At 40.7% G+C, this 17,500-nt stretch overlaps 1 protein-coding gene across 1 annotated transcript in view; it reads right to left on the bottom strand.

The window, feature by feature from the left end:
• SUGP1 (SURP and G-patch domain containing 1) overlaps positions 1-17,500 on the bottom strand; it is a 397,363-nt gene that overhangs the window by 303,699 nt on the left and 76,164 nt on the right. The window contains exon 3 of the mRNA XM_044054782.1: positions 1,068-1,342. Coding sequence (XP_043910717.1) covers positions 1,068-1,342 — 275 coding nt within the window. The remainder of the gene's footprint in view (positions 1-1,067; positions 1,343-17,500) is intronic.

The following is a 17,500-nucleotide window of genomic DNA, read 5'->3' as shown; positions in this document are numbered from 1 at the left end:
ATTACATACATTTATCATGCCCATCTTTGAAATTCAAGCCTTTTGCAAACACATTTGCTCTGCTTGACCGGCATCCTCAGAGTGCCATTTTGAAATGTCCAGTTTCAAGCAGATGTACAAAACTTCAAACATCAGGACTCAAAACTCTGTTATAGACAGCGATGATGTAGAGGTCACTGTAAAGAACAACTCAGTCCCAGAGGAGATGCTTATCTGTTGTCATCCACACACATCCTGCACTGGTTGACTAAACAAATACCTGTACCACAACATACAGCAAGAAACAACTGAAGATGGCTGACTGGACATCTGACTTTACAGTGCGATTTGGAGTTGTGCAAAAGGTGGGAGAAAAAGTCAACACAGAAGGGTAGGGTATGAGCTCTGAAACCCTGGATGGATGTAGGACTAAGCCCACACCGGAAATCCCTAAAGGGAACTTCCATGAAAACAGCAGTGCTGAAGACTTCCTGTGCAGGAATACAGAGGTAGTGTCCCATTTTAACTGCCCATCAATCATGTCCCCTCTCTCAAGTCAATGACAGCTTTGGTCACTCTTTAGAGCCTAGGTTTACACCCAAACTACTATCTGCTGCCTTGTTCCCTATCCAGTTCTCTACCAGCTAAAAACAAAATTCATACTCAAATCAGCAACAACAAAAACTAACATACAACAAGGTAGGAAATTAAACAAAAAATATGAATGCTAGACAGGAAACATCAAATTTAGGTAGTTTACAGAATGCATTGCTTGAAAATGGTAAAGACAACATCGTCTCCTCATGAATAAATGCAAACTTAAAAAGGTCAAATGAACCTCCACTCCACTTTACAGTCAAGACCACATACTGCAGAACCAACTATATCCAACTCAAATCACCTTTAGTATTTCTGACTTTTTTTTTAAATATATATAGAAAAGAATTATACCACAGGTGGTTGGGCTTAACGTAATAATGTCAAAAAGTACTCCATAAGCACTGGCTATCAACGGTGAATCTATGCAAGTTTTACTCACTCAAAGACCAAAACACTTTTGTCATTATTACAACTTTGCTGCAATTTACCTTTAATTTCTAATAACTGTTCCAAGTCGTCATCCTCTTCTTCATCAGGTGACAAGAAAACACTGGGTCTGGCAGCAACAGGCGTTTGCTTTGCATGCGAGTACATTTTCATCTGATTAAGCATACTGCCGACTCCAAGGCCAGGACGTTTTCCAAATAATATAGGCTTCTTTTGTGGGCGGGCTGATGCAGGGGTATTGTTTGCTGAACCACCAGAGTCTACAACATTCAGAAAAGTTATATAAAAAAAAAAATTTATCTCAGAGCAACTCCATCTAGGAAACACAAGGAACTTTTGTTACTGGTACAAAAGACAGTACTCAAAAATACATTAGCAGTTGCATACTTCTAAATAGCTACAACACAGACAGTAATAACCAGTTAAAAAAGCCACATAGCCCAGTTTTTTTCACTCCCCAATCTTAAATACTAAAAGTCATTTGGGACTACTACAGAGATTCTGGGTTACCCCCCACTTGCCACCAAGAAATTGTGCGAGTTACCAACACCTCTCAAACAAGTACACAATGCAAACACCCTCACTGCAAAAACAATCACCCTTGAGAGCTGATGGACATTGTCAAATAAATACTCTTCAAAACACATTCAGCTCCTTATGGTAGAGTACTCCATTCCTCAAGTTTGAAGCTTTCATGAGCAATGAGCAATAGAACTATTTATTTTACAAAGAAAAAGAGCAGACTAAATTTTTTATGATCTTGTTTTTTATTCCATAATACTTCATGATTAAAATAATGGATTAAATGTAGATATCAAACTCCTTCCTAAAATGCATGTAGTTCCATCTACAGCACCCTACTATAATCTGAGGCTTTAGTCCATCGGCATACATTCTCTCTCTCTCATTTAGGTGCACAAGTGAAAAAGCAGATATACAAGGCACAGTCCATGATAAACACTTCAAGCTGTTAAACATAAAAAAGCCAGTACAGTTAATAGAAAATTAGTCAATTGCACGTACCACTTGTTTTTTGTGCAAGCTTTTGGTACAGTAAGGATGGGCCAATTTTGCCTTTTCCTCACTGTACTGCAAACTCTGACATGGCATATGTAATTAAAGCAGGGAGTATGGGGTACAAACTAGGACTTGCCTCAAAAAAAAAAAAAAAAAAAAAAAAAAAAAAAAGCCTTACCCTTCTCTCTCTCAATTGTAAATTAATACACTTAATGAACCAACCTATGTACAGACACAGAGACCTGCAATGAACATAAACTTAACTTTTCTGATGTCTGCCCAATTTTCCTTCAGTGGCTTGACAGCTGACCAGCCAATGGTTTCCTCCTAGCGATGTGACAGTAGGCCGTGAAAGGTTATCAGCAAAGTCGTCATTAGCTGTATTTTCTTAGAGACTCCCATTCCAAGTGCACAGGTGTAGCTCACAATACCAGTCTCTATAAGTGTACTCTACTGAACACAAATGGCCCAAGTTACAGCATCTGCTGCTTGACAGGCACAACTACAGTCAAAGACTGATAATGCTAGCATTCCCCCTGTAATAACATATAAAAATAGCTTCTGCTAAATGTTGGTAAAGCTGCTGGCCTAGCAGTCTCCCTCCCCTCAGATGGGCAAGCTGGAGATGGCCACAATCTCATACTCTCCAGCCCAGCCCCTCCAGTGCCTAAGCCACTAACTGCACTAAAGACGTGTAGGGCACACTTAGGATTTTATCTACACCACAGAGATGGGCAAATCTGAAAATGCTTTCATATACCTTCCAATCCCTTAACATGCAACATTCAACATACACAAAGATGTAGATCACACTGCTAGACACACAAGGGGAAGAGTCTCCTTATACAAACCACAGATATAACAGCTACAAGAAAAAAAAAAAAAAACCTCTAGCTTCATGGGTCCAAACACCACATTAAGTGATTTCCTTCCCAGGATCATGGGAACATAACATGATCCTGAGAAGGATCATGGGAAACGCACCTAAAAACTTTTAAGTCAAAATATCAGGATGGAAAGACATCTTGCCTTTTGAATCTTATGTTTTTTACCAGACACAAAAGTATTTGTAATGAACAGTGCATGCTTACTTAGATCACATTAAGATTTTCAACATTAACCACTGTAACTAAGGAAATTATTTATTTTTTTTGAGCTGGGATATGGGATCGGAATTGCACATAAGTAAAGCCTTGTTAAGTTTAATTCTGGTGGCTGCCGCAAACACAAATGCAAAAAAATAAATGCAAATCAAATGCACAAAAATAAATGTAAATCAAAGTCTAAACCAACCATATTTATAGTAGACTACTACAAGGAAAGAAGGTGGGATAGCAGTCCTTTACATAAACACTCTTAAGAACTGACTGAAGGAAGGACATTGAGGAAACTCGGAGCTATAATATATAACATTAAGTATCCTGTTTTTTGTTTATTTTGTTCTTTATTTCTTTGTTATTTATAGCACTTTGTGTACTGTGTATTTTTCTAGCTAGTTTCACTGTGTGTGAGGTATTAACTGGAAATTGTCCACTTTTATTAAGCATCCGTTGGGTTGTTTCTGAAAACTTGTTGCAGTTAAACTCTTTTTCTAGAGGGTCCTTTAGCTGTTTAAAACTTTCATTTAAAGGCTCACTGCTGCCTTTCAGCTGTGAGAAACGTTTCTGCAGTTTGTTTCCCACCCTCCCTCCCTGTTGGAATAGTGTTTTTATAGTTGGTGGCTTTGCAGTTGCCCGCCCCTAGTGTAAATTTGATCTGGGACCCTCCTCCTAGTCTAGTGTCATTACCTCATTCTACCCAGTACAGGGAGAACATTTGAGAAGGCCAATCAGCTTAGTTTCTGCTACTCCTTTCTCTCTTTCCACTAAAAGAAAACTAAAAAAAAAAAAAATCTGCTTTTACCGTATTTGTGTTTCTTCCTACTTTATTTTGCTTTTGCGTCATCTTAAAAGTACTCAATTGTATTTATTACCGCTTGGTGTAACTCATTCTAAGCCTTTTAGTTTAAGCACTTGAGCTTCAGACCAGTTGCTTTACATTAAGAAGGTTTGTGGTCTGCACTGTAGTGGCAGAACAGGTAGCTTACATCCTTCTAAGTTGGGAACTGCTGATTGAGGGCTCAGTGTCTGTTATTCTAAAAGTGTATTAATTCTGGTTTAAGCACTTGGGCTTCAGGCCAGTTATTTTACATTAAGAGGGTTCGTGGTCTGCACTCTTGTGGGAGGAGAGGCTGGACTCTGCCCTTCTGAGCTGGGAATTTCTGGTTAAAGGCTTATAGTGCCTGCATATCTGAACTGCTTCTTACTGAAATTGGTACACCTTGTTTGCTGTAGCATAGACTAGATCCAGGCCTGCTGAATCTAGCTTTGTTTGTATAACTTGAGCACTAATCCAGGCATTCTTTAAAAGTATTCAATTGTATTTATTATTGCTTGGTAGTAACTTGATTAAAGTGTAGCTATCATTCTAAGTCTTTTGGATTAAGCACTTGGGCTTCAGACCAGTTGTTTTTACATTAGGAAGGTTTGTGGCCTGCACTGTGGTGGCAGGACAATTAGCTTACATCCTTCTAAGTTGGGAACTGCTGACTGAGGGCTCGGTATATATATGTGTGTGTGTGTGTGTGTGTGTGTGTGTATATATATATATATATATATATATATATATATATATATATATATATATACACGGTGTCTGTTATTCTAAAAGTGTATTAGTTCTGGTTTAAGCACTTGGGCTTCAGGCCAGTTATTTTACATTAAGAAGGTTCGTGGTCTGCACTCTTGTGGGAGAAGAGGCTGGACTCTGCCCTTCTGAGCTGGGAATTTCTGGTTCAAGGCTTATAGTGCCTGCATATTTCAACTGTTTCTTACTGAAATTGGTACACCTTGTTTGCTGTAGCATAGACTAGATCCAGCAACAACAACAAAAAGCTAGCAAGTACGGCTGATGCAAGGCAACCAAACTAGTGTGCATCAAAATAAAGTGCCAGCACCCAAGATGAGCTGAAATGAATAAATTTATTATAGAAACAAGTGAACTAGACCGGTTTCAGCATACAGCTTTCTTCAGTAGTGATACTACTGAAGAAAGCTATATGCTGAAACCGGTCTAGTTCACTTGTTACTAGATTCAGGCCTGCTGAATCTAGCTTTGTTTGTATGGTTGTTGTTTGCTTGTTATTTCCCTGAAACGCTAATTCCACCTAAAACGTGGCTTTTCAGAGCTTCCGTGGATCCCTAGTGATATCTGCATTGCTTACTGATTTCACTTGAAAGAAAGTTACTGTTTGTCGTTTTTGCATTTAAGTTACCTGTAACGTATTGCACTTAAGTTACCTGGCACTTGCTCATTAAAGCAATTACATAAGTCAGCACTAAAAAATTAAAAGCACTACACCCTCACAAACTCCCCTTGAGTACCTTGTTCCCCATTGGCCCTTTTTTCAATTAAAAAGGAATTCCCAATACTATTCTAGCATGTCCAAAGGTCAGTTGTCAATCTCCTCACCGGTCCAGCTGGTGAATCTGGGAATCCTGAGGCAATGTTACAACTGCCTGATGTACACAGAAAACCCTCTCCTCCTCCCAACAAATTCCAACACATGTGAGAGATGCAACCATACAGCCAAACTGGAGGCTAAGCTCTCTCATCTTAGTACTGGTGTAACCAGTCAGGAGGAGAAGGAAACCACACTCACTACAATTCCAGTCTCGCATAGACCTACCACGACAGAAAACCAAACACAAACCCACAAAAACATACTCGGAGGCTCTAAATAAAAATCTGCCTAAGCAGCAGAGACCTCCAAAGCAGACACCCAAGCAACCGCTACCCCAAAACACGTGCAACACATAGCTCACAAAGCCAGTGTGCCGAACAGTCACAGCCCTTAAGGCTAAACAACACACCTGATACACTTGTAATAGGTGACTAACGTCAGGCACACAGACGTCCCGCTCACCAGGATGAACAAGGAGAAGGTCACTGTGAGCTGCCTGTCGGGCGCTAGGATCCGCCACATAACACAAGCACTCAGGTCACTCCAAGGCAAGTACAAATATGACTCCGTCATTGTCCATGCTGGTGTGAATGACCTGAGACATACCTCCCTGGACTACATGAAAAGAGACAGAGGAGCTCTCTGAGCATGTAGCCCAGGCCGGTATGACCCTGACCTTGAGTAGCATCTTACCCTCACCAAGAATGACGCCACAATATGAAGACATGATGATCAATTTCAACAACTGGCTTAAGTATTGGTGTCATTCAAAGGGGATCCAATGCCTGTCAGCCTGGGATGACATGCTCGACAAGCCACGATGCTTCGCTAGGGACGGCTTGCACCCGTCACCCCTGTGCTTTCGGATATTGGCAAAGGCACTTGCTACCCCCATAGTGCCTTTTTTAGGCAAGGCTCAAAAGACAAACCCACCTCCATAGGTATCACAAGGGATAAGAAACTAAGAGTAATGCTACTAAACACCAGAAGTCTAAACCTCAAGATGCACGCACTCGAAACTCTCCTTAGCATGGAGATCATCAATATCTGTGCAGTAACAGAAACCTGGTTCAAGGCTCCAGAGAGCACACCAGCACTACCAGGTTATACCTCATACCATGCTTTTCGGCTCCAAAACTTGGACCGAACCACAAAAGGAGGGGGAGTATCAAGATTCGTCAAAGATACCCACACCTCCAGGTTGGTGGCACAGCACAAAGCATCAGAGACTATCCATGTGCAACTAAAAGTGGGTAAAACTGCCTTCCAGTTTATAGCCTGCTACAGACCACCCTCCCAAACCCAGGAACCCCACTCGGCCTTTCTGAGAACACTGGAAAATATGAAGGTCTCTCCAAACACCATTATATTGGGCGACTTCAACTACCCAAACAGACTGGTAGCATTACTCTAGCTCCAACACCCTAGCCCAAAGGTTCCTAGAATTTATAAACTCAAATGCTATGGAACAACTTGTTACCACTCCCACAAGAGGGAAAAACATACTGGACCTGATCATCACCAACATGGGGACTCTATGCTCCAGACCAGAAATGTATCCCTCACTGGTAAGATCAGACCATAAACTAATCTCACTGGATATTCACATCCCGACCCCACCCCCTGCCCAGAAAACCACAGTGAAAAACTTCTCTAAAGCAAATTTCACACTCCTCAAAACCGAGGTGGAATCCTTTAAAGCCCCTGGGCCTGTGGAAATTACGGCCAAGACCACAGAATCCTTTAGAAACGCATTCTATGAACACCTTCAGGAATGCATGGATCATGCAATCCCAAATAAAACCCAGACCCAATCCTCCAAAGGCAGACGTCCTGTCTGGTGGACCCCAGCCATAAACAAACTATACAATAGAAGGAGGAAGCTACTACATGATAGAGCAAAATCCCAAAAAGGGAAGGCATCTCTGATAAGTATTAGCAAAAAACTACAGGCACTCAAAATCGTCTAAGGCCAGCTTAGAGAGAAACACTGCACAGGACACCAAGGATAATCACAAGGCTTTCTTTAGTTATGTTAGGAACCTGGGTGGGATTTCCCAGATATGCTCAGAATTAGTCCAAAATGACAAAAAATACACCGAACCCACAGACATTGCCAACATCCTGGCTGACAGGTTCAGCGCAAACTTCTCCCCTCCCCACCAAAAGGGCAAATATCTATCCCAGCAGAGTGCTGCCCCCTTGACATCTCAGATGCTCAGGTAAGAGCCGCCCTCCCCAAAGCAAAAAAACACAGCATCAATGGGACCAGATGGTGTCCCGGGCTGCGTCCTACATGAACTCCAAGAAGAGCTAAACCCAAACATAAAACTACTGTTCAATCTCAGCCTTACTACAGGATATGTACCCAAAGGAGTGGCGTACAGCAACAGTGGTCCCTCTCCACAAAGGTGGTGCCTCAACGGATCCTGGAAACTATCGCCCCATAAGCCTGACTAGCTTGGTCTGCAAAGCTATGGAAAGGATCATCATGGACCTCATAAATAAAGATATTGGGGACCTACAGACACTGTATCCTACCCAGTTCGGCTTTAAGGGCAGATCCTGCCTCTTAAACCTGGTCGATTTCTTTGAAACAGTCACCAAGGCCATTGACGAGGGGAAGGTGGTCCACACAGCCTACCTGGACCTCGCAAAAGCCTTCGATACAATACCCCACTCTGGCATTATAGATAAGCTCACCAGCTTAAATATAAACCCCTATGTCACTAGATGGGTTACAAACTGGCTCAAGGACAGAACCCACATGGTTAGAATTGCTGGAGCCATGTCAGACTCCAAACCAGTTACAAGTGGTGTCCCACAAGGCTCAGTCCTGGGACCTCTCTTGTTCGGTATATATTTCTCGGAGGTACAGGCCAACACGGAAGGATTGTGGCTGACCAAGTTCGCAGATGACTGCAAACTGGGCACCATAATCAACTCTCCAGCTGACACAAGCATCCTCCAAAAGGTCCTCAGAGAAACAGACAACTGGTGCCAGAGCCATGGCCTTAAGCTAAACGCCAAAAAGTGTACAGTCATCCCCTTTGGCAAAAACAAAGTGGCCACAAATTACCACATAGGTGGTAATCCATTAAGTACAGAAGAAGTAATTAGGAACCTGGGGACCCAAGTTGATAGCAATCTCTCATTTGACAACCACGTGGCCAAAGTGGTTAGAAAAACATTTTATATAGCCCACCTAATCATGAAGGGATTCACATCTAGATCAGGGGAGGTCATCGTGCCTCTTTACTCATCCCTCATCAGGCCCATAATTGAGTACAATGCCCCTTTTGGGATGTACATTACTAGACACCTGCAGCTACTGGAAAGACCCCAAAAGTACCTCACCAAGAGGATCAAAGGGCTCAAACAGATGCCATATGCTGCCCGGTTAAAGAAACTCCAGCTCTACTCAGTGGCATACCGCCTGCTCAGAGGCGATCTGTGCCTGACGTATAAAGCCAAGTCCAACCCGGAATTAATGGACATGCTGCACCTCAGAAAATCCAAATCCCACCGAGCTACACACTCGAGAGACTTGAACCTCAGCACTGAAATAAATAGGACATGCTGGAGGGACAGCTTCATAACCCAGAGGCTCCCTTCACTCTGGAATAAAATCCCAGTCCAGGTTAGGCAGAGTCCCTCATTGACTCTCTTCAAGAGGAATCTTGAGTGGATGGGAGATCGTAGGTTTACCCCAGGTATCACTTCTGTGTCACTGTTAGAGGCACAGTATACTAACCTCGAAAAAGGGCATAGCAAAATTAATTTAAAATGGGTGGCAAAAGCCAAACACACTCTGGCTAGGCTTATAAATGCCCTAGGGCAGATAGCCTAGTATGAACCTATGAACCTATGAGACACCAGTCAACCACTCCAATTCAATAATGCAGAACTCCTCATAACCAAACTACAGATTAACCATATCAAATGCGTGAACATAGTCTGTGCTTACATTCCACCAGGCAACAACTTAAATACCCTAGACGATATCCTATACTGGTTATCCACTACCTATCCCCAAGAAACCACAGTTCTTGGTGACTTCAATATCGACAGTCACCCCTGCTCCTTCAAACCCCCCCCCCACCCCTATAAACCTATTTGGGTTTAAAAAGACCATAATCTCTCCCATTAGGATAAACAAACCAACCAAAAGGGAAAATATCCTAGACTGTATCCTAGTTAATAACCAACCCCAACTGTACACAGGTGGCACTCTCCCTGATAACCATTTGCCAACATATATCATAAAACATAAGGCAGGAAACCCACACCAGACTAAATATAAAACACTTAGAAAAACTGAAAAACTTTGACAAAGCTATATTCCTAAACAAACTAAAAGCAGTTGACTGGTCAAAACTAAAAAAATCTACCATTAGAAGAGGCTAAAGCTCACTTTAACACTAAATTCCCCAAGTATCCTTGATTCCCAATCTAGATCAAACACAGCAGCATGGCTCACAAGATACCAAATCTAAAATCAAAACAAGAAAGAGAGCCTGGGCCAGCTGGAGAACAACTAAAGCCCCACTTGACCATGTAAAATATTGTCAACTCAGGAAGGATACAAAAAAAAATCTGTTTTACTAGATAAAAAAGCTTCTCCCAAAATCTCCTACAAAAACAGTAAAACAACCCTCAAAAGTTCTGGGCAGGCTTAAATCATCTACTTCATCCAGGTAATTCTACCACCCAAACACCATCTAACCACACCCATAGTTCCCCAGAGACCACAGCTGGCGCTTACAACTTTTTCACTGAAACAATCCAATCCCTAGCAAATCAACTAACCCCCACAAACTTAAACCACACCTCTAATCTACCCAATAATCACCCCCAATTTAGCTTCCAACCGATATCCACTAGTTTTATCAAAACACTTATAAAAAAAAAAAAAACGAAAACTTAACACCCTCACTGCTGACCTCCTCCCTGTAGAGTACCTACAAATAGCTGAAGATGTCATTGCATATCCCACATCTATCCTTATCAACAGAACCTTATCTGAAAGCGCTATCCCCTCCCTCTGGAAAATATCCCACGTCATCCCACTCCATAAAGTTGGTCGTTCTACAGACATATCCAACTACAGACTAATGCCATTTTTTCCCCACTAGCCAAAATAATGGTGAAATGTTTGCACAAGCAACTAATGTAATATCTTACACAGAATAACTTACTATCCAACTCACAGCACAGTTTCAGGCCATACCACAGCACCACTTCAGCCCTCCTTTCCTTTACTAATGCCATAAACCAAAACAGGAATGACAACAGGCTATCCTCCGCCCTCTTTCTTGACCTATCAAAAGCTTCTGACATGGTTAACCATGAACTTCTCATTCTCTCTCTAAAATCTATTTCCCTCAACAAGAACGCAATCCAGTGGTTCCAGTCCTACCTGACTGGTAGACAACAGGCGGTACTATGGCAAAGCAAACTCTCCAGCCAGCTACCTCTCACACTTGGTGTCCCTCGAGGATCCATACCAGGTCCACTACTCTTCTCTATTTTTATCAACAACCTTCACACTGCTATCCCTAAAGCTACCTGCATTCAATATGCAGATAATTCCACTCTGATCTGCTTAGTCACCTCCCCATCCGAACTGAAAGTCCTAACCCAAAATACATTTAACACTATTGAGAACTGGCTCGCCAACCAACGCCTACAGCTGAACCCCAACAACACTAAACTTCTATTCTTCGCCCCCACTAGTAGATCTGCCATACTTTCTCTCTCTGTTACGTCCAACAATGGTACCACTATCACCCAAGATCAACACACCAAACTTCTAGGGGTTATCAAACAATCTCAAATTTGACCTACAGGTCAACAAAACCATACAAACCATCAAATAAGAAGCTAGGATCACTGTACAGAAAGAAAATATTTTTAATCCTAATGGCTAGGACTGCAACTGCCCGGTCACACCTACTCTTTTATATGCCTCGCCTGTACTCTCAAACCTCAACAAATCTGAACTAGCTAAGCTGTCCCATAGCTACAACCATGCTGCCAGATTCGCCACTGGCTCCACCTATAGAACCCACCACTGCCAGAACCTAAAACAACTATAGTGGCTAGAACTGCCCAGCTTAATTCAATCAGCTCTTAATAGCGCACAAAATTCTGTACCACCCTGAAGATACCCCCGCACTTATAAATATTAATAAGCCATAGAGCAACCTGAGAGCTCTACGGTCAGCCAACAAACTATATAAGCCATACAGCAACCTGAAAGCTCTATGGTCAGCCAACAAACTACTGGTCCAAACCCACAAAGCAAATAACTTTGCTGGTGAATCCCTGTTTGCCAACTTTGTTGGCAAAAACTGGAATTAGTTGCCAAATGAACCCTACAATCCTCCAAAAGTCTCAAAAAAAAAACAAAAACCCTGTAACAGTATTTCAAAGTGAACTGGCTTTGTTCATGTACCAATCCTGATTAAGTTATAAACTGAAAGCATAATCTGTAAATATGTAAATATAACATGCAACTACGTCACCAAGCTCTAGATCCAATCGGACGTCTATTGCTTTTAATTGAGTCTGTCCATGAGAATTGTGAGCTCCTACTAGGGAACACTGCTAAACCATTGTACATAACATTAGAAAATATAAAACAAAGTGATTTATCTGACGTCTTGTGTAATCTATGTAAGTTTGTCTATTTGGAGCTTTTTTTCCCCGGGCCTCCACTGAAAACAGACATGTATCCAGTCGGACTACCCCGGTAAACAACCGTAAAATAAATAAAATTGTAATAGTGACAAAAGAACAGAAGTGGGATCTTTAGAAAAAGGGCAGAAGTACATTATACAGGGAAAAATGGAAATTGTGGTAAAAGTACATGCAGAAAAATGTTTTCAAGGAGGAATGAGGTTTGAGAGAAGGCAGGAATTAATGTAAAGTTTGACTAACATTGCATAAACAATATATGACATATGTTTGCAAATGTGAACTTGCTAACATGATTTGGTTAATTTTATATAAATGTAAGTTTGCCTATGTCACAAGTGGCAACTCAATAAAGGTGTTCAACAGAATACAGCAGTTTGCTGCGTTTGCCATAACGATGTAGCTGAATTCTGATAAGACAATAAGATAGCTCTGATAAATATCAAAGGATTATCAAGAAATATGGAGGAATAGGGCTGCCGCGGTGGTGCAGCGGTTAGCGTTGCCGCCTCACAGAAATAGATTATCCAATTTGATTCTCGGCTGGGTTGCCTTCTGTGCGGAGTCTGCAGTCCTCCCTGCGGTTGTGTGGGTTTCTTCCCTGCGGTTGTGTGGGTTTCTTCCCACATAGACACTCTAAATTAGCCCCAAGTGTGTGTATCTTGTGTGGAAGGGTGGGCGCCAGGCTGACAACTCAACACTGTAAAACTCCACTGCCAATCATTCTGCAGACTGCTGTAGCAACCTCTAGCAGGAAAAGCCGAAAGAGAAGTAGTAGTAGTAGTATTATTAGTAAGGAAACTGAACAGTTAAAAAATATTAATCAATCCACATGCACTTCAGCTAGTAAAAAAATACTGGTCAAGTAAAAGGGCACAATTAAGGACAGAGTTGCAAGTCTATCTCAATGGGTACTATCAATGACGTTCAACAGAGTTTTATACAGAAAGTTTCTTTTTGCACTATTCTTTCTGGATTCAACAAAGGCGAAAAGGGTTAAAAAGATAAAACAAATACACTGATAACCGAAAAACAAGTAATTTAAATCAAACCTAAGAATTCACTAAAAAAGTGAATCTTAAAAACACAAGACCAGATTCTTCAAGTTCAGACACAAAAACAGGATTAAAAAAAGTAATTCTGTCTTACTTAAAGACAGATGAAACCTCTGTCTGTTAAGTCATGACTAATTCCATTCTGGAGCTATTTGGAAGCCTTCTGCTGGAACATACTGCTGGTGGAGTTATCAGACTGGAGTACCCGATACTAAAATGTTGATCAATGGTACAAATAAAATGTCACAAACACATTTCACACCACCTTCCAACAATATGGAAAAAAGCTTCCCCTTACAAAAGCAGCCATTAAGCTTCTCCCTAAAAATAATGTGTGTATTGCTAGAAGTTAGTGTGCGGTATGTGCACAGCTCCACAAAGTTACAGTTCACCTGCATGAACGCTCATTTAGCCATCAAAATGTAGTGCACTGCTAAACATGAAGATGGCTGATTTTGTGCACTGCTAAACATGAAAATGACTGACTTTCAACTAATCTGGAATTGCTGAAAGTCACATGACTTTTCAGTATGCTGGGAGTTTGTGCGCGCGCACGCTCATGTAAGCCCATGTGTGCTCAAGTGTGTGCAAGCATGCACAGTTTTATTTTAGGATTACAGTATGGATTAGGTAAGGGGATAGATTTAGTACATTGGGGTTAGAGTGAGAGTCAGGGACAGGTAAAGAAGTAAATTCAGTCCACCTGGGTTAGAATATGGGTTAAGTAAGGGCACAGATTTAAAACAGTGTGCATATGAGAGAGGGTGTGTGTGTGTGTGTGTGTGTGTGTGTGTGTGTGTGTGTGTGTGTGTGTGTCCACAACTGTCTTGTGTAAGGAAAGTTTTACAGAAAGTTTTTTTTATTTTAAAGGTAAAGCGTGTGGTTAAGGTTAGGGGCAGGGTAAGCACACACTACTAAAATGCAGCAGCCTTGCCCACTTCAGTAATGCATGGTAAGCCTAACTATGCACCTTACCCAAAAAAACATTCTGCAACTCTTCCACTACTCAGACAAATATGTGCAGAAAAATACATATGCTTCCTTTTTCAATGTACTGGGTTGCCAAACCAGTGGAAGTAACTTAAACTTTACCTGAGCGGTTTTGTCAGTTTTACACCATCAGACTTGATCAGAACAACAAACAAATCATAAAAATTATCTTTTACACTTAAAATTAAATAACATGATAAAAGTACCTAGGTATCAACCCCTTATTAAATACATAAAAGCAGCACAACCATTACCTAAACATCATTAATAATCGGCATAAACCAACTATAACCTGCAATACCAAAATATGCTAAAATGAACCATGGTCATCCCATATTTTTATACACTTTGACCTTGTTAATACATCACCAAACAATGTATTGGTTATTTTTCATATGTTTTTTGTAACTTTTACATGTGACAGCCTGTATTTCACATATGGAAGTCTGCTTTTAATTTCAACAGACTTGAAATGGACACCGTGTCAATGAGCTCGGATGTTCTTGTGGCATCACACCCAAGTTGCCATACAAGTTCCATGAATTCAAGAAAGAATTCAATTTGCCTCCCTCTACCATGGTCAGACACTTGCTCTAAGCCACTAAACTTAAAATAGTGGTTGGGGGAATTCTAAACTGTGTTTTGTCAGGGTGGTGGTTAGATTGCCCTTCCTTATATCATACATGTGTTGATAAATACGCTTATTGAGGCTATTGATAGTTCCCCATATAAAAATGTCTACATTGCTGACACAGCCACATAAACTAAACCTTTACTCCAACAATTAAGCCTCTGTTTCAAAAACAAACACTTTCCCATAACCCATGCTGTCAACAGAATTATTTTCATTATGTGTGGACACAATGCACAGTGTCCACATTTTTTCATTTGTCCTTTTTGTTCTTTCGACCCATTTCTTTCTAACAAATTTTTGATACAAAGGTCTTTTTTGTAAACAACCAATGGTTTTTCACCTAATCTATTCACACTATCACTAATACGACTAAATAGAGCCCCAGTGGTTAAAAATTACTACTTTGATGTTAATGAATTAAATGATTATATGACAACACTAAAGAATCGTTGCAAGACTTCTTCTCTATATTGTTCTGACCAGTAAACTCCATTTGTTGGTCTAATTTCATTACATAACACCCCTAACAATGAGAAAAAGTGCTCTTAAAAAGTCTTTTTTTGATGATTTCTTTCAAAATGGGGAATAAATATTTGTGGATACCATCTCCTAATAAGCATATTCTTCAGTGTCTCCACTTCATTGAAAAACATGTCGTAAACGCTCACCATCCCTGCCAACCCAACACCTTGACCCTTCAGTACTGCCCTTTTTCTGGTGGATAGGGTGACAGCCATCAAACTGCAGCAAGGCATTTGAATAAGTTGGCTTTCTGTACAAAGTTGATACAAAAGTATGGTTAACCCTATCTTTGTGCATAGCTCTATCTAGAAAATGGATCACATCCAAATTAGTCTCCATGATGAATCGAAAAAAATTAGTGCGACAAAAAATTCCCCAAAGTGACTCCTGGGAACCTTCCCAGAAAAAGAGAATGTCATCTAAAAAAAGCCCGTAAAATTTCACACATTTAAATAGGTCTAATCTAAAAACTACAATGTCTTCCTACTGTTACCAAACAACGGGGCACATGCCTACCCCATGGCAACACCTGGCTTCTGCCTAAATAACCGCTTTCCAGACAGGATAAAATTATTCTCAAGAATTAATTCCATGAGGGTCCTAAACATAAGAATCTCAGAATGACCATGTCCGGTGCTTGCACATAGAAAATCACAGAACATCATAATCCCTTCATCGTGGGGAATGAATGTAAACAAGTCTTGGACATCAACTGTGACAAAAACTAGATCTTCAGAACATTCCTCATTGTGGATTTTTTTCAGACAATCCCAGGAATCTCTTAAAATAGGAGTATGATTGTTTACACAAGGTTTTAAATGAAAGTCAATAAATTTGGCCATAGTGAAAGTCTTGGATGCTTTTGCATCCACGATTGGTCTCAAAGGAGGGTCTATGGATTTTCGGTATCCCAAAAATCATTGGTATACAAGGACTGGCTTGTCTGACAAAGTGAAATTCACAGACTTATTTGGTTGTCCATTAATAAGCCATTTAATATATCAGTATACTCCTGTAGGCTATATTTAATTCATTAAATCAACCTCTCCTTGTAGGTGCCACTAAAAAGAAACAGTTAATATTTCCACATACACCTGCTGGTCCATTACAAATAGCCCCCTTCCCTTGTCCAGTTTTATGACTCTTATTGACTTCTTAACAATGCTGTTAAGTAAACTAACTTCCTCAGTGGTTAAATTAGGAGTCACAGCCCCCTTGTTGGCATTATAAATTTGTCTTATTGGATCACTGCATAAGTTCTCAAATATTTGTAACATAGGGTGCAGGCGCGGGTTAAATGTGCTAGATTTCTTGCAATCCCTCATAAGGTCTCCCGGATGTTCATGTTAGAAATAAAATTAGAAATTCAACTTTCTAACAATTTCAATTCTAAAAAAGTACTTACAATCCTTGGTTTTCTAGAGGGTACAAAATTGAGACCTTTTTGAAACAAGTTTGCCCATTCAGCGGTAATATTTACTTCACTCAGGTTGTATATCTTATACTCACCAACAACAGTGTTACACTCATTACATTCGTTAGTCATTTCAGTGATCAACATCTTGTCCCTGCTCCTCTACCCCTCCCCCTGGTGGGGTAAGAGTCTGTATAATTCATATTGTTCATCCTCCCCCCATTGCAGTCCTGGTGTCTCCGATTACATAAAACGCTCGGACCTCCGTAGGGTCTCTTCTAAAGGGAATGCCTCACCACCATTATATTCACTTCGATCATTATCAATTATTGTTTCATTACCAGTGTCCAAAAAAAGAGTCTCTCCCTCTTCTTGAAACCTTTGCATATATGTGCTGTAGGGAATAGGATATCCTTTATCATTCTAGTTATCAGTCCTGTCCCTATCCAGTTTTTGCTTTTTTAATTTTAATTCCAAGTATCACCTTGTCAACATTGACAAAAAAATAGAAGTTATGTTCTTACCATAACGTTCCATGTTAGTTGTCTTCTTCTCGCCTTCTTCTTGCTGGATGGGTTCGGAGCCGACCTCGGCTCCACTCACTCTAAAGCTCGAGAGTTGGTTTTCCAAAGCTCAGCCCC

The sequence above is a fragment of the Protopterus annectens genome, chromosome 13.part0, assembly GCF_019279795.1.
Source record: "Protopterus annectens isolate FY-2018-M chromosome 13.part0, PAN1.0, whole genome shotgun sequence".
Taxonomy (NCBI): Eukaryota; Metazoa; Chordata; order Ceratodontiformes; family Protopteridae; genus Protopterus; species Protopterus annectens.
The sequence above is the reverse complement of the archived record's forward strand: the minus strand, read 5'-3'. Positions and strand labels throughout refer to the sequence as shown.